At 38.4% G+C, this 27,533-nt stretch overlaps 1 protein-coding gene across 2 annotated transcripts in view; it reads right to left on the bottom strand.

Moving 5' to 3' along the window:
- KAT6A (lysine acetyltransferase 6A) overlaps positions 1 to 27,533 on the bottom strand; it is a 50,984-nt gene that overhangs the window by 22,826 nt on the left and 625 nt on the right. Inside the window, exons 2-9 of one of the 2 annotated variants that reach the window (XM_037371543.1) lie at positions 26,132 to 26,181; positions 25,261 to 26,031; positions 5,267 to 5,375; positions 4,666 to 4,781; positions 4,339 to 4,420; positions 3,404 to 3,539; positions 1,835 to 2,148; positions 539 to 657 (exon numbers count right to left, since the gene is read on the bottom strand). In XM_037371543.1, coding sequence (XP_037227440.1) covers positions 539 to 657; positions 1,835 to 2,148; positions 3,404 to 3,539; positions 4,339 to 4,420; positions 4,666 to 4,781; positions 5,267 to 5,375; positions 25,261 to 25,863 — 1,479 coding nt within the window. In that variant the 5' untranslated portion in view covers positions 25,864 to 26,031; positions 26,132 to 26,181. Of the gene's footprint in view, positions 1 to 538; positions 658 to 1,810; positions 2,149 to 3,403; positions 3,540 to 4,338; positions 4,421 to 4,665; positions 4,782 to 5,266; positions 5,376 to 25,260; positions 26,032 to 26,131; positions 26,182 to 27,533 lie in introns of both variants that reach the window. The other variant, XM_037371542.1, reaches the window with a different exon arrangement.

A 27,533-nucleotide genomic window follows, 5' to 3' on the forward strand; every position in this document is an offset into this window, starting at 1 on the left:
TAGTGAAGTACTGTTCAGGGAAGTCACTGCATAAATTCAACTGACTTCTTTAGCTTCAGAAGGAGTTAAAGTCATAAGACCATTCAAGTTATCAAAACGTACAGGTAGAGATACACACACATATACTACACGTGTACATGCACGTATATGTGCATGCAGACATACAGAGTAATGCCCTTTCCTGGAGGGAAACCATAAGGAGTTAAAAGTATCTAGAAAAAGAAGCTATTTAACAGCTCTGTTCTGACACAACTGAAGCCACAGCTTTTTAGATGCCCACCTTAAATCTCTTGCACTGTTATGCTCACTTTTATATTATCCCATAGCTCTCTTGAGGTCAGTTCCCCATTACTCTCAAGCAGCAGAAACCAAGCACATTAGCTTCTGTGACAGATTGACTCACCTGGAGTCTGTGTTTCTTGGTTTTTTTTGTTGTTGGGTTGGGGTGAGTTTTTTGGGTTTGTTAAATTATTTCTTTTTTTTTTTTCCCCTCCCCAGATTTGGTACTTGGTGCCAGACACTGAAAATTTAACTTTACCTGCAGTGCTTGTTCCTGAATATCTCTAAACAACTCCATGTCTTTTTCAGTTAAGACATCCTGGCTTCCAAAAAAACGCTCCTCATTTTCCTGTTTTCCATCCCATCCGTCCTGATTGTCTGTAAATGAGAGAGAAAATTGTCTTCACTTACATTTACAATGGAGTTCTTGCTTTTTAGTGCAGTGACTAACATCATCTGGCTGTATTCAGACACACACCAAGTTTTTTTGATGGGATATTCTATTCAGATTTGGGACCACAAAAGAAGAGCCAGTTCTAAGTTTGTGACCATGTAAGAAGTATTGTCATATATTTAACCTCGTCCAAAACTCACCACATTCATAGTATCATGAAGGCATTTGTAATAATGACAGTTTTGCATAAATGGCTTACCTCTAATGCCCATTTTTCACAAAAAAGCATCACAACTATTTAAATGCTGTATCTGGTGCAACTGAAACCAGGGCACTTACATTCATCACCCAACAAACACCTCTTCCACAAAAAAGTGAACACAACCCACAAGATACTTCACCCCCAAAATATTAAGCTACATTATTGTTCTTCCAGCACCAGCTAGGCTAATGCCAGCAACTATTTTAAAGCTGTAAAACTTTTATGTTATTGCAGACTATTTCCCACTGCTTGCTTAGGAACAATTCAAGCTATGAAACTATTCAACAAGACTGTAAAGATCTGAGTACAGAGATTAATCTATGACTGGACCTTGATTTAATGTCTTAAGCCAGAAAACAAGGAAAGTAGAACTCTGCTCAAAAGAAGGGATGCTATCCAGCAAGAAAGAAGGTGCCAAACTGCACACAGCAGACTCCTCTAAGGCTGAAAAAATTAAGAAACATTGGCATGCAACCCCATACCATAGATTGGAAACTTACGGGTCTGTCAGACTGCTTTTAATTATCTTGTTTCCCATTTCAAACTTCTACTTTGCTGTTCTTATTTTCGTTAACCATTCCCTACATTACCTCTTTCAAATGTGATATTATTCAGCACATTTCCTAGGGCTATCTGCAAGCCCCTCATTACCTCAAAGCAATCATTTAATCCTTTATCACACCTTGTCATCATATATATATAGAGGCAAATGCCTCTAGGATCAATTCCTTTTTCCAACTGATATTCTACTTCAATGCACCAAAGATAACTGCATTTGAGTGTTAACTTTCAGCTCAAAGTTTCCAGCCTCTAACAATTCTAGTCACTTCAACATCCTAGCCTTTGAACATTTCCTTGGTGTATGGGATACTTACATTGGCAGGGTGAAAAATCTTTACCTGTGGGCCATTCTGAAGTGCTAGATTTCCTGGTACCCTTTTTCCTGATCCTGTACTGCTGAGAATAGTCTACTACTTCCCCTCGAGCTTTTCGTCCATCAGGGGAGGGAGTGAAGAATTTAGTAAGGCCATCTATAAGCCCTTTGGTTTTCTTGTTAAACTTTAAGGTGGTGCTGCCATCTCTGCAGAAGTCCAAGACGTCTGTCTGCTCCAGGTATCCTCCTTCTGATGTTGCTGACTGGCTGGACAGAGCAATCTTACGCTTCCGACCCCGACCAGGGCCAGTTCGGACTTTGCTGAAAGGGCCTTTTGAGCTAAAGAATAAGAAGGGGAAAGATACGGACAGAGTATTTGGTAAGGTGGTTTGTTTCAGGCTGGACATTTTAAAACTCTATTGAGATAACTGATTATTTAACTCTTCTCAGAAGGACTGCCCTAGACTGACTGCTGTTTCAGGAAGCTGACTGGTTTTTGCACAATTTTTGCAACTACAGAGGACAGAAATAGGCTGCTTTTTCCTAAAAAGACAAACTAAGCATCCGTGCATAATTCCATGGATATATCTGGCAAGTGAAATGATGAAATAAAGGCAAAAGAGTTGTGAATAAATCATAAAATAAAAATTAAAAGAGACAAAAGAGCAACAGAGGATAGGTAGCTTTCCTTTTGCCCCTCTGAATTATATCGGGAGTTCCTCTAAGCAAAGGTATCACACAGATTGAAAATAATTAGGGTGCTTAAGAGACACATTCCCTTTACGTTTTTATAAGCATTAAACTTTCTAGGATTTTTCTCCAGAACATCCTTTGGTGCTACTGTTTAGAATCAAGTGGTAGTTCAACTTCTTTTTTTAAGCTGATCCAAGGCCCAAAACATAAATTCTTGTGACGTGCTCCTTCACTGTTTTGTCCCCTGCACAGTCAATAGTGCTGCATCACAACAAGCACTGCACAGCAATCTTAATTCAAGGAAATGGCTCTGGCTGAACAGCGATCCAAAGAATTTCCACCCACCAAAATCCAAATCCCTGATGACTGGCCGCCCCACAACAACTATGACAAAACCACACAATCTGTCCTAGCACAATATAGAGCTCTCCAAAAATGCAGAAGCATGTGGAATGGAAGCAGAAAGGGGCCAAATATTTTCTGGCAGCAGTGTCAGATTAAATGTGTGTCAAAAAACAACCTTGCATGCTTTATTGTAGATGAGTTAGTTTCTCTAAACATCAAAAAGGGTTCTGGAGAAATGCAAAGCAAAACAATTATGCTGGAAGAAGCAGCCATCCAGCAAAACAGACCTGACACAGACAGCAAAATGAATCTTTGACTATAAGAAATAGTGCAAAACTGAATAGTAAGTTACCACGAAGAGTCAAAAATCTAGGCAAAAAGAAGCACTAAGGCTACTTCTAGTCTTTCACAGCAATCTTCAGAAATACTGTATTAAAGACTAACAAAAAGCTCTTAATTGTACAAGAAACCTTTTAACAAAGTAGACCGCACACTTCAGAAATACCCACTGCCCTATAAAATCTCATAGCTTACTCCTCCTTATAAAGAGACTTACGTTGTATTTTGATTCTTTAACCTGTTTTTTGGACGTCCTATTGGGTTAGCATAGCGTCGTTTTATCTGTGCTGCCTTCTTGTGTAAAAGTTTTCTTCCTTTCTTCCGTGGCCGACATATTTGACATATCCACATACCTGTAAGACACAAGTCCCCATCACCGAATGCAAAGAACACCTAAATAAGACAAAAAGGAGAATTGCAAGGCCCAGGCCTTCCAACAGAAAGGGTAGGAACAGTACCAAAGGCCCAAATTATCACATATACACATAAGAAAAATTATGTGTATGCTCTAGCAATCTCAACTTAAGCCCAGTTAATTTCACACACACCCCCCCTCAGATATACTTCCCACAACCATGGCAGGAAGTCTTTTTAATTTGTAGCACATTATCAGAAAACAAAAAACCCCACAAAAAACCAAAAAAAAAATCACCACATTTAAGTATCACATATTCTGCTTATGACTACACTAGTTCCAACTATCTTCTATAGGTAAATATTCTTCTACCTACTAAGGAAGAACCTCCCATAGATAATCTGCTTTCTGATGGAAAAAGAGAAGTTTGGTTGTATTCCAGAATTCTCCACTGTCCAAACAGATTAACTTCTAAGTTTTTGAAGTCCTATCTCCTTCTTTTGTAAAAGGCTACTAATTCAAATGGAAGCTGATAATTGTAAACTGAAAGAATCACTTCTATTCCTTAAAATGTCAAAGATTTTGTTCAAAACCTTCAGAGAGTAACAGGAAGCAGGACACAACGGAAAATCCAGATGCGAAGCTCTGACCTTTCTCTACTTTCTAATACCTGAAAAGCAATACTGTAAAGAGCAAGTTAAACGCAGCTAAGAGGACCAAATACGTGAAAGCACTTTCTACCTACTGACTTCTTCCAACACCATCCTAAATTAACCTTTTCATCACAGAGTCCTCACCTTTTGGCATCCTGGTAAGAGGGGGGTCACAGCACTCCATGTGAAAGCCACGGTCACATGAGTCACAAAACAGCATGTTATCCTGTTGAAAACAGGTAACGTTAATCTCTCTACATATGCATCAGGATCAAGCCCTCCATTAGTCACCATCTCAGAGAACACAGTTTTCAACTACAGACCCATCATAGTATTTCACAGGTCTCAGAAATACTAGACTCAGACAAAAATTGCAAATATTTGACTCTCAAATGATTTTATTCTGTAGTTTAACAAAACATCCACAGAACTGCTATCCTCTTCACTCAGTGCATATTCCACTGTACTCACAGCATTTTTGCCCTGATCTCGACAGGAACTGCATGTTTTGCACTCAATACACTGCCATCGCAAGGCTTTCACTCGAACTGTCAACTCTGGAGAGAACTTCAAACAGGACGGATGACCTACAGGAAAAAAAAAAAAAGAGAAAATTATACCAGTAAAAGAATTCCACTGCTGTTAAGGCTCACAGGTAGCTCACTTTATGAATTATGTATTCCCATGCAGAATTTTGGTTATCCAGACAGTCCTGTTTTCAGGTGCATCTATTCCTATCTACTTATAACACAAAACAAACACCCTAGATAGCAAACGGTAGGCCCACATACAAAAGAACACTAAAATAATTTTCCATAACTGAATTGAGAAACATGATAAAACTGGTCATCATTACTACATTTTTAAAGAAACCTCCAGGAGACAACCAAACTATTTGTGTTAGGTTAACTTAACTGTCTCCCCTCTGGGAGCATGAAATTCAGATGAATTAACTGTATTATATGCCATAGATGCATCCTCCTCATACGTATGGGTCAGGAGCAGTCATTATACCAAGCTCTTCTGTCTCAAGTGGACATTATTACTAGCAGCACCGTAAATGGTCACCTACCACTGTTGCCACAGTCAGCACAAGAAATGAGCTCTTCAGGTTTCTTCTCTCGATTTTGCTCTTTTGTACCAAGGCAGAAACTGCAGATTGGAATAGGTTCAGCAACCGGCTGTGAAGAAAATAGACAATAAAAGTACTGAGTTTATCAAGGGAACAAATTGTAATACACAAAATCACACAGACATTTATATCATATGTGAACAGTATGTAATCTACACCATGTCTCACAGATTTTAGTTGGTTCTCACCACACAATACCACATTAATTGTAACTTGAATAGAAGTTAGAACTCCAAAGACAAGAGACACAATCCCAGGTACAAAGGAAAAGAGAATGGAATTTCAGGTCTAGGGGAAACTTGGAAAAACAAGCTGGGAAAGAGGGCTATAAATTAATACATAACTGAATGCAAAGTTAAAAGAGAGTTGGTGCCTTAATTTGTAAACAAATGAATGAGCTATGAGGCGATGCAGTGGTGGAAAAAAGGCACAGGTGACTGCTGAACACAGTAGCCTTAGAAATTCCCATCAGGTATCCAGAAAGCGGTAGTGCAGTCATCAAAAACATTTGCAATACATTACCCAGAATAAAATGTATTATAGATCAAGTACAACAACTGCACAACTATTAACATGGTTATGAAAAATGAAAATAAAAGAAAATTCTCTTTTAACAAATTAAGTTTTCAAGCTGTATCTTTACCTCAGCATACAGAACCAGGACACTTACAGACTGAGGTGTGTTCCTTAAAACGCCACCAGATGGAAACCAGCAGAACACCTTAGGAAATTTGCTGTTTCAAAATTAAGCCACACAACATGGAGCAACTACTTGGGAATGAAAGCCTAACACTCCTCATCCTGAGCACAAGTATTTATCCTAGCCTCCAGGTAAATGCCAGGCGGTGTTAAAATGTAAACTAATATGAATTCACCTACTCAAACCATTACAGTTTGAAACACATTCACAGGTTTAGTTAATTGAAGGATTCCAGTTTCTTCTCCTTTTGAGAAAGGAAGGAGTACAAGACAACTGTAGATAGTTATGCCAAGCATACAAGTTGTTAATGCCAAAGTGGGAGGGGGAAACTAAATCTTCACTTCCACAAGAAGCATCTTTCCAGCCATAGTAATGTTGGCTAAAATCAGCTATGTAGGGATCCCCCATCCTCTTTTAACACAAGAGAGGGGACTGACTGTACACAAATTGTTCTCTTTTTGTTCAAGACTGAACTCTAGGTGGCAGACAGCTAGTTGCTTCCAGTCAGTATGAGGTTTACTGGGGTGGGGGAAAACTGTGTATTAAGGGTCAGTCTGTGTTTTATTTTCTTTGGAATCAAGATTTCAGGAATTAAATTTACTCTCTACCTTCTGAGAAACATTGACTTGTCTTCTTACCTTCAGTCTCTTCTTCCTGAGGAATACTTACTACCTCTTGGAACAAGTTATTATTAACTAACTTTCATCTTTCCCATAAAAATAATAACTTGGTCTTTTTTTGCTATTTTATTCACATTCCAATACTACACAAAGTAGATAAGCACCATTATTCCCATTTTCTGATAAGAAAATGCCCAAAGAAAATTCCTTGACTAATGTTAACAGGCAGATCAGTGTGGGAACTAAAGAATGCAGTGATCTGCAGCAGGCATCTTCTGGTCCTCTCTGAAAGAAATGCAATGATCTTGGATCCACCAACAGTTGCAGTAAAAAGGTTTATAATCCTTTACAATACAATTTGGCATGTTCACTCATCCTTTATATTTGGTCACATATTAACTGAGTTAAAATCTAATTTAAAAAAAAAAGCAAAGTATAACTTCTACAATATTAGAAGTGTCATTTTGCCAGAAATGCCATTGTGAACATCATTTCACAACCCAGAATCGTTCCTTTCCCTCTCTTTTCAGTCTGCAGTTAAGTTTCATAACGAATATCAGCTACATTATAACAGTTTTTCAGACAGAAGGTAAGATGGAAGATTTATTCTTTCTAATACTTAAACTTTAATGTGAATGAGCATTCAACAGCATCAATTTCCCTGCATGGCTAAACCTTACTTTCTGACACAAACTGATTTTTAACTCTAATACTGAGGTTTACATCTGGAATGAAAAAAAAAAAAATAATAAAAAAAGGCAACAAATCAGAAGAAAGGTTAAGAATGACAAAAAAAATTCTATTATTCTACACACTTCTGTTAGCTTTGAAGTTACCAATTCAAAGCAGAAATAATTAAACAAATGAAAACCGCCAAAAATACAAAAAGAAACTATGATCTAAACCTCCAGCACACTTCCTTGCTCTGAATATAGAATAATCTCAGTGGTACTGTAAAACGGAACAAGCACAAAATGTTTATTTTCTTAATACAAAAGGGACAATATACTTTCAGAACTGAAATCTGCACCAAATTTCAATCTCAGCTGCTTGCGTATCTCAAGAAAACATTTATGGCTTTAGTTCAAAGGGTTGTAAAATGCTGAGTTAATTCAGAGACCTGATGTAAGCCTAAAATGCCTGCATTGCCAGTCTGGATATATAGAATCAAACTCCTAAAGGCAAGTACTCAGAAATTCTGTCAACATATAGTTACAATTAAACAACCAGAAGAATTTCAGTCTCCACTATTTATGTAATCACAGTAGCACTTGGAGACATTATTATTGATGGAGAAGGGCTATACTCCAACATCACAAGACAAGGAAACCAGACAAATCATATTTGCGATCACAGTAAAAATTGATGTTTTTACCATCCCTGACAGATTACATCAAGAATGCATTTGGTCTAACATCTGCAAGTGTGGTAAAATGGACTTAATTATGCAGTCACACCTTATTAACTGTATTAGTGAACTGTAATATAACCACAGATAAAACATTCAAACTTTTGGCAGCGCTTAAAGAGCACATAAGCACCATTTGGTAATTATGTTTCTCTCTCTCTCTCTTTTTTTTTTTTTTTTTTTTTAAGAAATGAAGGAGAATAGCTTTACTACTTCTGAAGGAGTCGTACACTACAGCCCCTGACGAAGTGATGTAGTTTGAAAAACTGAACTCCTTGCAAAGTATGAAGTATAAAAGGGGGTTTATCTCATCAACATCACAGCAGACACCATGGGAAGAGATAAATTGTGTGAAAGCAGATAAGAAGATTGCAAGATTTTTGCCAGCAGTTTTAGGTGTACGTGAAAGATACAGCAAGAATGACAAACTATTATTGGCCAGCAAATAAGAAAAATAAAGACAACTGAACAAGAAATGAATGGCAAAAGGCTCCTTGTGTGGAGCAGATGACAAAGTTGTAAATGATGCCAAAAAGGAACAAATATTTCCTATCTACTTTTGCTTTATATGTTTAAATATCACAGACAAATACAAGAACAATATAAAATAGAAATTAGATTATCAAGAGTATTATTAGGATTGTGTGTCTAGCTCAAATATTCACATAACAGCAGAATATGCAAATAATTTTCAAGGAACATGCAATAAAATTATTTAAGAATAGATGACCTACAGAAATTAATATAGTCAGGAATGACTTGGAAATGAACTGGACACATGTTAAGTTTTTATACATGGAAGAAATACAAACTTATCAACATTAATATAGAACAACCTTTCTGACAAAGCAATAGCAAATGAACCAATTCCTGACAGTATAGATAGGCAGAGTCTTAAAATAAACTTCTTTTTTTCTATATGCAAGTCAAGTAATAAAGACAAAACAAGAGAAACCCATAGCCAACAGATGTATAGATAATAAGAGGCTCTTTTAAATGTATTATGGGTAAAGAATCCTAAGCACAGCTTTTCTTAAAAAACATCACAGATTATTGAAAACATAAGAAAGGCAGAAATATTGCACAAATATTTGCTTTGTTTTGGGGAAAAGCTACTGAGGTAATCCTACCACATGATGTCAATGAGATGCCCTCCACAGCAACCCAAAGTAGTTCCCATTTAAAAAAAATCTCCCAACATTACCATTCATATGCCAACGGCTGATGCTACTAACACTTCAAGCCTTTATGATGCCTACTAAAGATCATCTTCTGTACAGCTTCCTAAGAAACAATTAACAGCTTAGATGCATTAAATACATCATTTCTCCCAACACCTTCCTACCTAGTGGGAAACCTTGTGGCACTGAACACTGCAGTCCTATATACTCATTCATCAAAGAACAACAGGACAATAAAAGAAATATTGTGCATGTAAACCTATTGTGTACTTCAAGCAATATGTACTACACTATATCAAAATTTACCTGTTGGCCCAAACTTTAACTTAAATTATATGTTAGCCTCTACCATAAGTACTGTTTGATATAGTTTCAGACGATTTACACATGCCTACACATTTGAATCTCTTCCCAAGTACACACAGTTCATTTGTACAAGAATGGACATTTCACAAGTGACAGCAGACATTTCTGGATACCAGTGATGCTGTTATTCATTGAAGGTATCAATCGTCAATTGCGTATTTGCCTATCTCTGGTCCCAATGCTGTGGTTAGTTTGCACCAAAGTAATTTTAAAATAGCCCCTTGCTAAACCGCACGCAGAGCATGCTGAAATAGTTTTTGCAGGGCAGAATAAGACTGATGGCAGTTTCACTCCTTTTGGCACAGAAAAGCCAGCAACAACAAACAGTGGTATCAGCCACTGTATTTTATAGGAACATGTAAGTGACATGTCAATCAAAGCAATCTGAACAAAGGTCTGACAGACATCCAAGCTCAGAAGAGATTTCAGATGGCTATGCCCCTTTGAACAATATTTAGAGCTACCACCTTTCTCCTGATGGCAAAAACCACAAACACCATCACACCCTAGGAAAAGCACCACGGAAATATCAATTCAAGAGTGCAGGATACATGATTAGCATCAGAGAACGTTGTCAGAAACCTCCACTCTTTTTGATCTGAAAGACTACAACATTTTTTTTCTCAGTGAGGAAACCATAAATTTTGATCCACTGTTTCTTTTTATCTGCCTCAAATCCATGACTCCTCCCTTCCAGAATTCAAAACCTAGGAGTTAAAACAATCACTTATATAACCTGACACACTTTAAAGAAGTCTACTACATTAATGAAGCAGTTTGGGGCATTTTTCTGGGGGGGAGGAAGACTACCATACCAGATTTATGAAAGTAAAATATATCTTTATTCCATCAATGGATTGCTGTCAGAATGAAAGCTTCCTGAGCCACAGTCCCACATTTTTTAAAATATGTACAACACCTGCTACTCTCCAAGCTTTGTAGCTGAAGGTTTTACCACTACATCCTAAGGAACGTATCAACTTCCTGCTGCTTTAATTTGCTCCCTCACCTTCCATGAGAAAAGCTAGTAAAGGAAGACACAGGAGAAAAAAAATAATCCAGAACTTTAAGCAGAAGTCCTTGGGTTTTAATTTAAATAAGAAGTGCTCTACAAAATTAATATTTTATAATTACAGTCAGCAACATGGCATCTCAGAGATGCTCCCTGACAAAAGTCTGTTAGAGCATGAATTATGTGATCTACTAACCAAGGAATTCTATTTTCCTTTGGAGCAAGAGCTTACTCCAGGCAGCAGTACCCCAGAGTGTACTTGCTCTTTTTCCTGGTCAGCAAGGCCACCCCCACCTTATCAACAGTAACAATAATCTCCACTTGTCTGTGCTTTGATTTACTTGCTGTAAAAAGGAACATTTCCTTTTCTCAAATTCTGACATTAGAGTTCAACTTCAGCACAGCAGTTACACTGGAACTGAACAATTCCATTGTTTTCACTGTCATTTCAGCTACCTTAATTCAGCTGTGTGTAAGCACTACCAGTGGAAGTTAACTGGTGTAAGGGAAGAATTATTTTTCTTTGACCTGTTTGACTTAAAGGGAAAACTCAAAGTAATTGTGCAATCCAGCGCAGCTGACTTTTACTGAAAATTTTTAGAATTTGATTATAATGTTACAGCAACATAGCTCTAAAGAGTAGTGAGCATGAAAAAACAGGTACAACCAAGTAAGCTTGCACCGGATGTATTTCATCAGGCCGCCATGCTGCTTCACTAAGCATAAGCCTCAACTTTCCTAGTCCATGAACTTTCACTTGCATGCTTTTCTTTTGCTCATGTCTACACAGCATTTGTATTTGCAAGTCACTTTAAATCATTAAACGAGACTTAAATACGCTTCTCTTCACCTTGTACATGCTTATATCCAACTTCACCCACAAAATCCTCAGGTAGCTGCAGCAAGGTATATGGCATTAGTCAGAAGAAACTTTGTTTCTAGAAAAAGATGACTTACAAATAAAGTTAATTCAAGTAATCAAATAACCAAACTTTAAGGATACTCCCATGACTGCCACACAATATTGCATCAAGGAGTCTTCTGCAACACTGTTTCACTAGTTGTAATATAATATACTTTGTTCTTGCATTTAAAAAAGCAGCACTACTATGGCCCCTGCAGACTTGTATACAAATTATAGGGAATTTATTGTATTAGCAGTTCACATCTGAATTATTTCAGATTCAATGATAGCTTCATACGATCGCATACGCTTTCCAGCTATGCAACTTAAGTAGTTACAAAATGGTTATATGATCATAATAGATGCATATTCCTTGTGAAACATTAGAAGACATGAACAATCATATTTGTTATGGTTCTCCCTATCTCGTATTTTTCCATAGGTTACTGACTAGCAAGGCTTAGCAGTGAATTTCATTAGCTACCTTGCAAATTATTTTTTTCTTGAATATAAATACTTTTCTGCAAACTGGAGGAACAGAAAGTAGATACCGCTTCATAGAAACTTCCCAAAATACAGCTGGCCTCATCTAACCACGGCTATCCTATATCATTTGTGAAAGCAGAGATGGAACATTCATCCAGCTTTTCAGGAAAGAAGTAAACTATTTCACATATCCTCTGCAGGAACTTAATGAGCAATTAATTTAATCAAAGAGAATTTTGCAGAACCTCTGTACAGTCAACCACTTAAGATAATGTTTCTTATATCTTCTAGCCAGTATTTGTGCACACCCTGTTCATCCCCATAGTCCTTCAAAACTTGGATATCCACATGTAAACATTGCCTAGCTTTGGAAGGACCACAAAGACTATCCTTCACAGTCTCAATGTTTCCTTATTTACCACCTCTAGCAAACTGCAAACACTTAACAACATTAAAAAAAACCCCAACAAATCAGCTATAGTTTGGGGGAATAAAGAATAAGATAAGAATTCAAACCATTTCAGAATAATTCATTAAATTGGAATAACTTTGAATGTGGAGATCAGGCTACTCTTCCAAAGTTTCTGCGTGAATCTGTGTTATGCCAAGTATGGAGAGATTTCACTGCTGCTGTGTTTGTTCAGCAAAGAACATCCTGGCAAGTGAAAAACGCAAGCACACAATGAAAGATTCGTGAAAACAAGACTGCAAGCAGCCAGTTCAGTTTCATGCTGCAAAGTCTTGGCAGACACTCAACTCCTTCTGCTGTTTTTCTTGCAAGACATCTATCTGTATGTCGTCACCAGATTCAGCGAGGGAGGGAGCCAGAACAAATTGGACCGACAGTGTAAGCAAGTATGACACAGCCTGCCAGCCTCCCAGCACATGTTGTTACTATACAAAGGATGTCTAGAAACCAAATGTGCTCTACAGATTCACAAACTGTACCCTCTCCTGAAGGTAACTGCGGAGAAGTGCCTATGGAAAAAGTGAGGGGCGAAACCCCCTTAATAAAGCCTCAGTCCTGGCCAATCCATTTGCTTTGTAGTCTTAATTTAGGAAAAGAGAGACAGGAAACTCCTCAAAACTCACAGCCAGCTCTGTAGCCCACACTGTCAGTCATCACTGCCAGTAACCTGAATGCACTTTACTTCCTGCAGAAATTTAACGCCACAAGAGGCTCACTAGATACCAGGACTGTCTTTGCCCCACCACCACACAACTGCTTGTAGTTGTCACTGTAGTTGGAATTGAGGTGTAAAGTTAAAGCTAGTGTAAAACAAATACCTACACTTACACCAGCTTCCCTCCTCCCCCCCCCTTTTCTTTTTTTTTTTTTTGCTTTGGTCTTTAAGATATCTTGAATGCTAGCCCTCCAGACAGAAAATCTACCAAACCAGTATTTACAGAACCATCCCAACTATGGTACATTTGTTTCTTAGCTAGAAAGCTATCATCCAGGAGCACTGATAGATGGCTTCTGGAGATTCATGCTAGGTAGTTTTTTGTGTGTCTGTTTTTATACAAGTGACAAACCATTACTCCTCACTTCAAATGGCCCATGCTACTGCAAAGGTCTGCCTCAAATGCTGAAGCTAACTGGAAAGAGGAGATGAACCAGAAAAGCCAGAGGGGAAGTACAACCTACACCACATGAAGGAAATTATTTAAAACATGAGGAAACATGTTTCAGTGAGCAGTGCATCACAAAGCCTGGATTCCATGCCTTTTCAGTGACTGGGGAAGAAAACTGCTTCAGTTCCATGCCTCAATAAAATCAGGACTAATGAATTTTATATTACCAAAGCAATTTTACACATATTTTTGTTGTATATAGGGAAATCAGCATAATCTGGGAAATACTATTCAGTAGCATCAACTTATGGCAGCAATGGGTTCAGTTTTTTTAACCTAGTGAATGAAATGAACCATCCTTCTTTTATCTGAGTTACAAAATCACAATTTTTAATTATATCTCCAGAGAGTATGATGAGGAAAAAATATGAAGCAACTGAAAGTAAAACCAGAAATTCCTCAGAATATTCTTTGTGCTCAAGAACAGAATGCTAAATATATTTTAATATACACAGGTATGTATGTTTGCCTGTGTGGATGGATATTTTGTCTCCAATTCACTTAGGTGAGTCTCACTTGAAAGAAAGAAGCATATTTGTATGGCAGAATGATGGCCTAAAAAACGAGGCTACGTTACAACAAGTGTAAATGAGAAAAGACTAAAAAAGTATACAGAAGAAACTACAAGCATGAAACAAATACTTCTTCCTAAGAGAAACATAAAAGGGTCATTTAAAAAGAAAAATCAAAGGAATTCAAGATAAGTGCTGCTGTTTTAAGGAAGGACTACTACAATGGAGAGAATATCCGAAATGCTGCCACAAGAGTAAAGTGAAGTGTGAAGGTTAATAGCTTAGATATTAGTGCACTATATACAGGCTGAATTCTATGCGGTGGTTATGACATCTGGAAACCTACGAAAAAAAAGTGGATACTACTTGGGGATACTGCTTGCAGCTGATGTTCAGACTGAAGAATCTGCCTCACTATTAGGCATGTACATAGCAAGAACTTTACAGAATGTCAACTAGAAATATTTAGATAGTCAATCGTTAAATAACCTTCCCAGAGCTAACAAGCCCTCTAATCAGAGGATTAAAACAACTCAAGATTTGTACAGTCACAATCAGAATCACATGCCAAGACTTCCTGCTTGCAAAAAAAGGGGGGGGGGGGGGGGGGGGGGGCGGTGCGGGCAGTGGGAAAGGGAGGGTTACATTTCTTTATTTGCAACATAAAGAAAACTCCACCTGACATCCGATTCAGGAACCCGGCAGTTCAAGTTACTGAAGTTTTCTTTGCTCAAAGCTATATGCTGTAACCTCTCTCTTGTACTTTATCCCAGCTTCCTAATTTTCAAGAAAATAAAGGATGCTGCCTTAGAAGCAACAGATGATTGTACAACTCAATTTTAGATGAAATAATATTTCTAAGTAGTCACAGACTTTCACAGCTGCAAAAGCAAAACACACTCTTCAACAGCAAACTAAAATCTTGACTCCTCTCATTGGAAACAGTCTGTGTTTCATGATACTTTGATATTCACGTAAAATAAGAAACTTGTGTACTTACTCTGATCTCTAAAATGAATAAATTACTTTGGGGAAGAGACTTTTGTAAACACCTAAGTAGTTTCTGTGCATATAGGTAATTATTCCATCTTTAAACACTGTACACTGCTTTACTTCAACATTAACTGCATCCCTAAAAGGAGGGAAAGTACTTCAGTTAGAAAACCTACACAAATGACAAAAAATACTTAACAATGTGCAGGAGCCCACAAACATGGTAACAGCGAAGGCACAAAAAGAACTGTGAATGAGAATTCAGTGCACATTAAAAACATCTACCCGATACAAGACTGCTATTTGTAGTTTACTCAGGATACCCACACAAGTGCAACTACAGGACAAAATCTACTCACTTTTTGAAGCTCTACCACCTTGAACACAGGAAAAAAAAGAAAATAAACACTCTGCATATAATTCTTCACTATTAAAATCAACTGCTCAATATAACACTTGACAGTACATTTTAATGAAGTCACATGTTCTTGACCCTTATTCAGTGCTATGCTCCCTCCCTGCACACTGTGCAGTCTCTGCACAAGCATGGATCATTCTCATGTAAGCAGCCTTACACAGCAAGTGTGGCAAAAACTCAGGCACAGATAAAACCTTTTCCAAACAGGTCTGCTACTCAGAGACTACCCTTACAAAGGTACCCTGAATTTGCAAAGTAAAAGCCAGATGAAGTCTGTGCTGAAGTAAGGCAGTCAGTCACTGTATATGAAAGTATATTTTAAAAAAATAAAAATTAAAATGGGTAGCAGCACAAAATGAGTGCATCTACTTTTTCTTGAGATCGCGCTAAAGATTTTGCATGCATCTTAATGATTAGCAGCTTCTAAAGCTTAGTCATTGTAACGCTGAGCAGCAGAATTTCTTTCTTTCCTTCCACACACACCTTCAAGGAATTCACTATGAGTCCAGACAAGCTCAGAATCCAGCACTCCAATCAGAACACCTCATTACTAAATATCTAAGATTGAGTCTCAAAAGACCAAGGAGAAACCTAATGCCTGGGAGAGGCTGTATATTGTTGAAGAATTTTAAATTAAGTCAATCTAAAAGCTGTATCTGTCACCAATTTTTCTGGATTAGATGGGATAGTTTAACAGAAATGAGGAGAAACACATAGAAATGGTGATTTCCTTTATAATTCAGAACACCTTTTAGTTTTGACATAATTTCTGTTTTACACATGGATAAATGCAGACAGAATGGTAACTCAACTTGCTGAGAAAGATTTAAAAGCAAAGATTCCAGAAAAGGAAGAGCTCTATTCTCATATTATTAATAACACTTTTGCAGCTGTGTACCAAGATCCATAATTTGTTCTATCCAATTTTCAGAAATAAATGAACTGTAATAATTAATTACAAGTTTTAGTAATTCATAGGTCTTCACAGAAACATGCCTGGAAGATTCAGTATTTTCAACCCAGAATTCATCGTTCATGCATGGGTCTACAGACTGGTTAACCAGCCCTCAAAAGTAACTCAAAACAAGCAAATACATTACCAATGGGATTCTGTTTGCTATGCAATAATCATTCTTTTTGGACACCCTTCTCCCTCCTTTCTTTTCCATCTCACTACAAGTCGAGATTTACCACAATCGCAGCAACAATGAAAAGACTGCCAGGTTCCTGGACAATGGAACAAGCAATGAGCTGCAACTTCTTGCCCAGTGCTTGAAAGTGGATTAGGAGCTGTTCCAAGGAAAGGTGTTCACACAGTAAGAAAAAAATCGGTGAGGACAGAAAAATTAAGTCAGGTTTACACAACAATGAAAGAGAAAACCTAACAGGTAGAAGACTAACAAGACTTATCACAACTCATTAGCATACATTTAGTTAAAAACCTTTAATGAGTCAATAAGGAATAAAACTACCTACCCACCTACTCCATAGAGGACAGAAGTCAAAAAACTCAATAGTCTGTCACACATAGAATGTGTTTACCAGATTTTCTGTTGATTGCACATTTGTACTTATTTTAAGAACATGGAATGTATGTTACAACTAGAATGACATTACCTCATTTAATATTTATACCTTTTTAACTGTTTTTCCTGCTACCACTATGACTTAAGATAAAATTGCTAGGAAAGTAGGCGAAGGGCAGGGACAGAATTACCTGCCCTCATTCTCTCTGCTGTTTCTTCCCTTGCCATATAACAAAGCTAACACTGGAATCAAGCTGTTATTTAGCAATGTTCTCCATCCTCTCTGATTATACTTTAAAGCTCTGTAGTAAATAAGGTTCCTTTATTAACCAAACTTCAGAGATGTGCCATTCCACATCTGTCAACCATCTCCAGGACAGAAAGGACTAACAACAGTGATTCAGCCAACATACCGGACTAGTCTCCTCCTTTTTAACCAGCTAGCCTATACTCAGCTTCCGCTGGAACTGTGTCAGAGAATGCAGTTAAAAACACTTCCTTCACAGTAGTAGCCCACTGACATAGGTACTCATCACAACATCTGATGTCTTCCCACAGTCACAAACTTTGCCTTTAGGGTCACTATTACTCCAAATACTGCCAGAACCCCTCCTGGTGTCACTGTGCACCATTTCACCCTAAATGCACAGTCTCATAGCATCCATTCATAGCTATCCATGACAGTAACATTTCTTACCTGCTTACATTTGCTCTGTTACTAAGAGCTCCTTCACCTTTTCACTAATCAAGTGAATCAAGTTCAAAGTAATTTTTTAGCATTTGAGTTTCCAGAGTTACACAGATGGAGGCCAACTGTTATCAACTATGACTTATTTTGCTTTTTTTAAAGACAAAACTACAGCCTTCTCTTCCACAGAACCAGCTGGGGGAGAGCAAATCCTAATCCTCTTCCAGCTGGGAGCCAAAGCTTGAAGAGCACCCTTGGAGAGCAAGGGTGAACTCTCAAAATGTAATTACAATGCTCTGGTTACAGATCATTTATGTACTCCACCCAAAACAAACCAATCCACAAATAACTTCCTTACCAGTAATGGGACAGTCCTTGACTTTAAGACATAGAATTAACAGTTATTAACCTAAAACAGGCACAATAAAGCAATAGCTACTGCATACTTAAAGGCCTTCAAAACAACTATGATGCCCTCAAAGCGTAAGAGCTTTCTAAGAAGATAAAAGAACTATGGCTTCATGCGATACATGCAAGTGCACACCAAGATCTGGAATTATTATTCACAAGAGGGAAGGCCTAAAGGATGCTGCATTTATAATAACCAACAGTTACTGATTTACCAAGTGACTGTTAAATACCAACAGATATAAATAGCAACACAAAACTAGGAAACAAACATGCCATGAGGAACACGTTAGACTTAAGTATTCCTCCTATCTTTCAGCCACAAAAGTTTCCCTCTGTTTTTTTCAGGAAGCACTTCCAGAATTTCATTTTCATACTCTCAGCTGTACTGCAGTTACAGTATTAAGATACTTACTTAAAGGCTGCTACAGCGATATCCAGTTTTAACTGACAAAAAAAGATAGTTTCAAGGAGAGTGCAAATGGAGATCAATTAATAACTTAAGTATATTCCTTTTAATTGTGGAAAAAAATAGTCCTGTTATTGTCCTGAGATCAAATTTCAAACACTCTGAAAACATACAACACATACACCAATTATTTCAACTTCTCCTTCCGTTAGCTGATGTGTTTAACATTTTTTTTTAAATAATAACCATTTGACAATTCTTACAGCCTTTTAACCTGTGTTCTGTAACAAGTATCAAAAAAGCAAAAGCAGAGCAAGATGTCTTTATCTAGGGCTTCCAGACTTAAGACCTGCATCTTGCTATAGCTTGGTTCCTCACAAAAATGTACCAGGAAAGAGCTCTTTGCTCTTAAACAGTACTGTACCATAGTAGTCTTGTAGTAGTGCAGTAAGGCCAGGGCAGACGGGGCTTGTAGCAACCTGGTCTAGTGAAAGGTGTTGCTGCCCATTGCAGGGGTTTGGAACTGGATGGTCTTTAAGGTCCCTTCCAAACAAAACCATTCTATGATTCTAGGATAATTCCTGCATTGCAGAAATACTATATTAACTATTCAACATTTTTCCTGGTTTTGGCTGGGACAATTTTCTTCCTAGTAGCTGGTACAGTGCTGTGGTTTGGATTTAGGATGGGGCTAACGTTGGTCACTGCTGGTTCAGTTGTTGCTGAGCAGCATTTACACTAAGTCAAGGCCCTTTCAGCTTCTCACCCCACCCCACCAGTGAGCAGGCTGGGGGCACAAGGAGTCGGGAGGGGACACGGCCAGCATGGCTGACCCAAACTGGCCAAAGGGATATTCCACATCATACGACATCACGCTCAGTGTACAAACTAGGAGGAGAGGTGGCTGGGGGCTGCTGCTCAGGAACTGACTGGGCATCGGTCAGCGGGTTGTGAGCAACTCCACTGTGCATCACTTGTTTTGTATATTCTAATTCTTTTATCATTATTATTTTCCCTTCTGTTTCTGTCCTATTAAACTGTCTTTATCTCAACCAACGATATTTTTCACCCCCTGATTCTCTCCCTCATCCTGCTGTGGGGGGAGAGCAGCGGTGAGCAATTGGCTGCGTGGTGTTTAGCTGCCTGCCAGGTTAAACTATGACAACAGTACCTGCCAATTATAGCCATACTGAAAAAAACCCCCATGCACAGACCACACAAACGGTAAATTTAATTCCTATTTGTTAAATATGTTATTGCTATTTTTGTTGACAGTGAATGGATAAATAGAACGTGCAGGGTAGTGAAACAATACACTTTAGCATTCTGCAGATAACAGCTTAAGCATTTATCAAAACCTGCTACATCAATAAGGTAACAGTTTGCCTGGACTTTTATACAAGTACTACATTCTGATCTCCCACATCTTCATTGGTTTTTGACCCAAGCTAGTATTCAGGCTGTGGCTGGGTTCTTCCTCCTAGGTTGACCATCATACTCCACAATTTTAAAGTCATGCTAAACTATTCCAGAGGAAGATATACCCTGCAGTAAGTACAGCCATAATACAGTCACAATTTTTTGTAATCTCAAAACCATGAATGTATTTGCCTTGTAATGGCTAAAAGACATGATTAAAATTTTATCGTGTAGCTAATATACCATGACCTTTATTTGTTACATAGACAGTATTACCTCATGCTCTCCCTCTCATGAATATTGTCTTATTTCACACTAAATGCCAACTTTCTAAAACAAGATGCTTTTCAGTTACACTTCTGTACAGTGCCAATACAGTATGACTTGAACTACTAGGTACCATAGCCCTACAAATAAAAGCTACTGTACCAACGAGACTTGTTCAGGAAGACAACCCAGGGCTTTCCAGACCAACATAGGTTCAGTTAGTTCTTCTGTTTCAACCAGACAGGGGAGGGGGAGAATTTTTTTTTAAAAAAAGCAAAGTTATCTGTTTCAAAGTTTCTGATCAAAAAAGACTCCTGAAGCACTGCAATCTGCAATCCTTCCCCCTGGCATTCTAAAGTCGCAGCACACAACCGTATAAGAAGTTTCCCACAATTATATATATATGTAACATGCATTTGGTAGCCGTAGATAAGCATCAGATAGTTGTTACTTTTCAGGCTTCAAATGAACAAATAGAACATTTCAAACTAAGTGAGAGAAATCAGGCCTTCTTGTCTGGCAAATGCACGCCTTTGGTGCCAAAAAGTATGCAAAAAAATAAAGGTATTAGTAGTACAGATCAAACAAGCAGGTTGCATGGCCAACTCAACAGCATGCAACCAAGGCCTCTGATGATGTGCCAGTTCACAAAAGAGATGATTAAAGAGGCTACTGCCCTGTGCTGCCCTCTCTGTCCCTTCATCAGAGATTCTCTCCCAATAGCAGCAGCTGAATTTCACAGCACAGAACATTAATAGTAATAAACAGGGCTACAAACCACAGCAGTTGAGGAGCAAAACACCACTTGCTTTATCTTTGCAATGGCCGCGGTAACCTCTGGCAGAGATGCAAGGTGTCAGTACAAGTAAGATTAATTTCCTAAATCATCTCTACAGCAACTGCCCAATCACAAACAAAAAAACAACCCAAAACTAAAACCCCAATCAAACAGTAGTGAAATATCCCAGAAAATTTCATCAAGATACCCTTTAATTTTTTCTGCATACTGTCAAGTCTTTCTATACCCAAAGACACTTCAATAGCCAGTATATGTTAAAACAGTATCGCTGTTTATTCTTTTAGCTTTTATAAGTAAAAAAAAAATCTGCCTTCAGCTATCTTAGGATACATGGCATTCATTTAAAGATAACTTACGGTTTCCAAAGCAGCATCAAAAAATTTTTCTCCCACTTCAGAAAAAGTATTTTTAAAAATAATAATTAGTAGGAAGTTTCAAAAAAGAAAACTGTTCCTCTGAACAAACACTAGCATACAGCATTTTTTCCTCAAGAAAAAAAAATACTCTAAAAAGTAAAAATTGTTTCAGTCTGCAAATATATAATTACAAATGAAACAGAAGCGACAGCTATACTTTAAAGAAATATTTCACGCATATTTAATCAGTGCTTTACTGTAGAAATTGCACTTTAACAGTAGAATTACTTATTTTAGAGTCTAGCTTGCACAGTATTGCTCATTCCCTACAGATGTCACTGCTGGATGGTGGACTCACCACCAAACGTTCTTTGCTCCATACTTACCACCTCTTGGCTGACCTAATGTGGGAGGCCTGACACCTACACTTGCAGCTACACTGAAAGGGTAAGGGTTGCCTGCTACTTACCCAAGAGGCTCAACCACCTTCTCTTTCCTTACAATTTCAGTATGAACTCCCTTTACTTTTAGGTATTGTAACAATTTGACACACACCCCCCACACAAGCCCATTTATTTCCTCAACAGGGGTAGGTATTGTGAATCTTACCCGTCTGTCACTTTTTATAGAAATTACACCAAAATCAAGTCCGGTGTTTACTCCAAAACATCATAAGGAATGCAAAAATAGCTCTTAACTGCAATTCCCATTTTAGCTTCTAAACTACAGGAAACTGAAAAGAAAGACAAGGTCATTTTCCTAAAGCCTACACGAGTGAAGGCACATGTAGTGCTTAAAACTGAAATTAAAGACAACTCTTTGCTTGTCCGCCATTGTCACTAGCAGATAAGCAAATTTCAGCACTGCACTCTGCCCATCAGCAGGTTCTTTTTTTGTTTGCTTGTTTTCATCCAAGTAGTGTTTCTAGGCCAGGGATTTCAAAACCATAATGTCAGCACCATGTCATTACTACCTGGTAAACCATCACAACTTCCCAGGTTTTTTGCCCTTGTACACTAGAATGTGATATTCGCAGAATAAGGAGATAAAAAATAAGAGCTGAAAGAAAAGCAAATAATATTTACTAAAAGTAGCCCTACAGAAGCTTTGTTATGTTTATTTTGTTTTAAAAAAATAAGCCCCAACTTTTATAGACCTCCTGCAAGGTACTCAGTTTCACAATACACAGGAAAATACCCAGAATTGAATGTTCACTTCTAGGCATCTAAACAAAGCAACACTACTATCAGACAGACAGGTACGCACTTGCAGCTGAGTGGAAGCTACATTTGAACAAATAAAAGGAAGAAATATTACACCTTTAAGATTCATAAATTTGGATCATATGATGTATGGAGAGTTCTTAAACCGATGTTAAAGACCAAACAGTGCAAGGATAAAAGAGAACAAGAGACAGGTCATTGGGATTTCTCAGGTTTGGGAGGTTGAGCCTTTGTTCCTGCTGTTGCCAGGCTCTTCTAAGAGCCAAGAGAAACCTTGTCACAATACTCTGAAAGAATGTGTTCTGAATAATTCCATTAAAGAAAGGGGGGGGGGGAGGGCAGGAGGAATTACAACAGCATAGTAAACCTTTTGCACCTGCATAACTGGTTGAGATTTAACAGAAAATAATAGAGTGAAGGAAGATTACCACATAGTGCCTGCATTCAAAAAAAACCCAACCTGACCAAAACAAAAACCAAAACCAACCATCTTAAAACTCCTGTAGAATAGGAACTGACCTTTTGGCTTCCACTGACTTGCTAGTCAATGCTGGCAGAATCTACATAGAAGTTTTAATAGCGTATCTTCAAAATTGCTTAAGAAACTAGTATGAAACTCAGCATGGGTTACACAGCACAGAGATGGTAGATGAAAAGCAGAAATCTAGAATGTTAGTTTAAAACACACCAAAAGAGAAAAAAATATCAGAAGAATTTATTGAAGAAACCCCATACAAAATTTCTACTATAGCTACTGTGCATTCTAATGTTAATAACAATCCTTCTAGTGTTCAAGCTGCTCAGAGAAGAGGTGGAAAGGAATTAGCATATCTAACCAGTCCAAAATGCACATACATATGTGTGCATGTGTTTATATTTATGCACACACATATTTTTCTGGATAGCAAAAAACAAACTCCAGACCAAATCCTGTATTTATAGTAGCCCATATTATCATTTACCACTCTGATGTATCCCATTTCAAGAAAAACGCAGGGAACACTTGATCTGAAAGAATATCAAGCCAGTCCTGAGCTTTGGCACATTACAAGAAGACTGAATAAGCTGTGAAACATAGTGTGTTAATAATAATATGCACAGCTAATATTTTCCACTGTTACTACCACTCTCAATCCGGCTGCCTCATGTGCCCGGCTTCTTTATATCCAATTTTCATACCATTTTACAGCTCTACTGATTTCATTACAGATATAGTTGGAAGAAGTACATAGGAAGCGTTTGTAGACAGAACACTTGAAAAAACATAGAGAAAGTTGCTGGAATTTTCAGCATAGTAATACTTACTTCCTACATTCCACCAGCCCACAACACAATGCTCTGGCTAGTTAAGTACTACATCCACAGTAGAGCTCCCACAGTTAAATTGGAAGTTCTGAGAAACTCTACCGGTGATAAAGCAGCTGAACAGATTTTTTTTGTATTATTATTATTTTTAAGGAAGATGACTCCTACAGTAGTTTTAAGTCTTCAAACCCTAACGGACCATAAAGCAGTCTTCTCACCAGAGAGTGAAGCTGACATGAAGAAATATGAGCAGCACAAACCCAAAGTGAAGAGGATATTTACAACAACAAAAAAAAATTTCAACACTGCTGAAAAAAAATATTATTATGGATAGGAAAAAATAATTTTCACATTCTAGAAGTCCTGGAGAGTAGTAGTGCAAAGATAGGAATTACTGGGGAAAAAAAGTGGTCTTCAATAAACAAAGGCAGACTTCTGTTTTACTCTGCTTCCACAGTAGCACAAGGACCAGAAAGATACTGACTGGGTATGAATTTCACTCCAACAGCTTCATCTTGAGGTTGGAGTGGAGGATCAAAGACCTTAGGCATGCAGAAGGATGAAAGAAAGGACGGGGGAAAAAGCATTAAAAAAAAAGGGAAAACAATGGAAAAATACTTCGGTTTGCATAATGGACTATATTTAAGACAGGTGGGAGGAGGCATACAAAAGGGAATAGAAGCCCACGAGCTTCTTCATTCCAGCACTCCCACGCTCTCTACATCCTCTGATTTCACTCTTCAACTGCTATATCCTATATACCTTTCCTTCTTATTTCACAACAAAGCTGTTCTGGGACAGAAAGTGATTTTTTCATTGTGAACAAAGAAAGCCTCTACAACAGCATTAGGCAACAACTGTTAATCAGCGCTTCACCATGTTATCTGTATTCAAATAAGAAGCCGAACTGGCAGTCAAAAATGTGAAAACAAGAGATGATCTCAAGCTTGCTTTGCAAATCCACCTCACCTTAAAAGTAAGGAGGCTTACTTCTCAAGTTTTGCTAATGTAACTATAGTAATTCTGCTATGATACGTACAATTCTGCTGCACAAAGTGTTGAAGAGGTAAACTCCCCACAGTAGTTAATTTGTAGTTTTCAGGTCCAAGGTACAAATTATGATCTACAGCACCTCCTCTGTTCACGCTTAGAAATTTGGACACAGTAGAATCTTAAATGCACATTAGCTGTTTCTAACTTACAAGATGCAAGTGAAACAAATAATTAACCTCAAATCGTGACTCTGTATTAACACATTTCATCAATCCCAAGAAAATGCTCATGCAAACTGGGTCTTACCTTATCCTTTTCATGGGGAAGGAGACACACTGGAGGGAGACAGGAAAGAGACTCAAAACTTTCCTTCCCATCAGCATTAGTGGTTGCTTTAGTGTTGAGTTGGTACAGAGGTCCATCTTTAAGGAGCCTGCCATGGCCAACAGCACGTTTGACAGCTAATCGTAGTTGCTGGTGAAAAATGGAGGCAGTGCTACCTCCAAATGATGCAGACACATCTTTCTGACCTTTCAGAAAGCGCTCAATGTTCTTCAAGGATGAGCCGCTAGACTCAGCCAAGCCCTCAATTGCCCGTTTGATAAGTTTATTCCAGTCCACGTTTGGTTTACCATCCAACTTGCCATGGTTCCGAGGCTTCGGAAGTGCTATTCTCCCAGGATTATCAGGATCCTTATAGGAGTTGAGACCCTTGTTGGAGACTTTTAAAATAGTTCCATCTTTAACACTCAACTCTAACTGTTCCAGAACAGTTTTACGGTCCAAACCGTGTGAAGATGACACTGCATTGCATATCCTCTCCTCAGAAGGACGCTGTTTTTGCTTCTTTACCTTTTTGATTGCCTCCAAAATCCACTCTGTATACAGCGGGTTGGCTAGTTTTACCATGGTGAAGAATTCTGTATATCCATAGAGTCGTTATCCTTTATCCCGATGCTGAACAAGTTTCACACAATGAGAAAAGAGATTCTCGAATGATGGGAACCAGCTAACCATAGCATACACGTTTCCTGTTCTGAATTATTCCCCCTTTCTCAAACATTATTTGTTTTCACACTAAAGAAAGGAAAGCAAAACAATGAGAAATTTCCTCATTCTTTCCAATAAATCCTCTAACAGCTTCAGATAAAGATATAAAGATTTCAGCATATCTCACCTCAGCTTCTGGTCTGCACACTCACAATGAGAAGAACTGTAACATTAGGCCTAGAAGAAAACAAAAAGAGAGACATTTCCAAAGAACAGTTAGAGAAAGGGGAAAAAACCCCACAAAACAACAGTCAACACTAATGCATTAAACACATAGGAAAGTTTTAATCCACTACTACAGTTCTGAAACACTGAAGTAATACTTAAGGTTTTATCTTCACTACTAATACAAGCATGCTTTAACACTGAAATAACTCCATATAGCCTAGAGAAAAAGTGTGCCCTTTTTATTTCAATCTGTAAGTCACTATAAATTCCATACCAACTTTTAGATCTTTGCTGAGCACAACCTAAACTAGTATTTGGGGGTGGGGGGGGTGGGGGTGGGGGGGTGATGGACCCATAATGAAGACAGCTGCTGCTTTTTTAAGATCTTTATTTTTGCACATGAAAGCCCTGCCTGAAACTTCAACAGAAAGCAGTAGGAATAGCCAAGAGTCTTGAGCAAACAGCAACAAACTTTCAGAGCTCTTCCAGAAGTGTAATCATAGGTCTGATTCCCTCCTGCTAAGAAAAGCTATGACAGTTGTCCCATCAAGAAAAAAAGTGAAGAAACGCAGCTGGAGATTGTAATTAAATGTTCCACTTTCAGAGACCACAGAAAAGAAGAATACAATGTTATAATCTTCAGTGTAGTTGAGGCACACTGAAAACACTTGAGGACAAAGTAACAGGTGACCATACACAATGAAGAAATGCTTATGAAACTGCTAATTAAAGATGCAGATGGAAGAATACAAAGCTCTACTTCACAGCCCTTAGTTGTCTTTAACAAAGACTTCTACGTTGATGACAGTACGTTGTGCTTAAGTTCTACTGCAAAAATACCCTAACCGAGAAGGACTTATGAACTGTTTATCACAAGGAATAACGATTTTCTGCAAGGAAAGTTTTAGTCACGAGTTAGTCATCAACACAGCTCTCCCATTCTGCTTTCTAGTAAGTACTGAAGAATTTATCAACACACAGAACAGATTTGCATACAGACATCAGACTCCACTGCACAGCTCCATACAGCCAGTACTGGAAAGATTCAGAACTACTGTTCAGACCAGAAAGGATGCAGCGCTCGCCTGGAGTTTTTACCCCGCGAACAACCGATGGAAAGGGAAAGCGGGCCCCTGAGACCCGCCCGTCAGCCAAGCGAGGCTGCGCTGCCGGGGCGCCCCGGCACGGCGGGATCGCGGGGCCAAGGCGGACGCGGCGCGCTGACCCCAGCGGAGCTCCGTGCGCAGGACGTTACGTAACCGCCCGGCCAAGCTGGGGCGACACCGGAACGGTCCCGGCGCCGGGTCGGTTGCTCGCTCTCTGCGTGACAAGCGGTGCCTGCACCTGCTACCGCTCGTCCC

This window comes from Falco rusticolus, chromosome 20 (genome assembly GCF_015220075.1).
Source record: "Falco rusticolus isolate bFalRus1 chromosome 20, bFalRus1.pri, whole genome shotgun sequence".
NCBI lineage: Eukaryota > Metazoa > Chordata > Aves > Falconiformes > Falconidae > Falco > Falco rusticolus.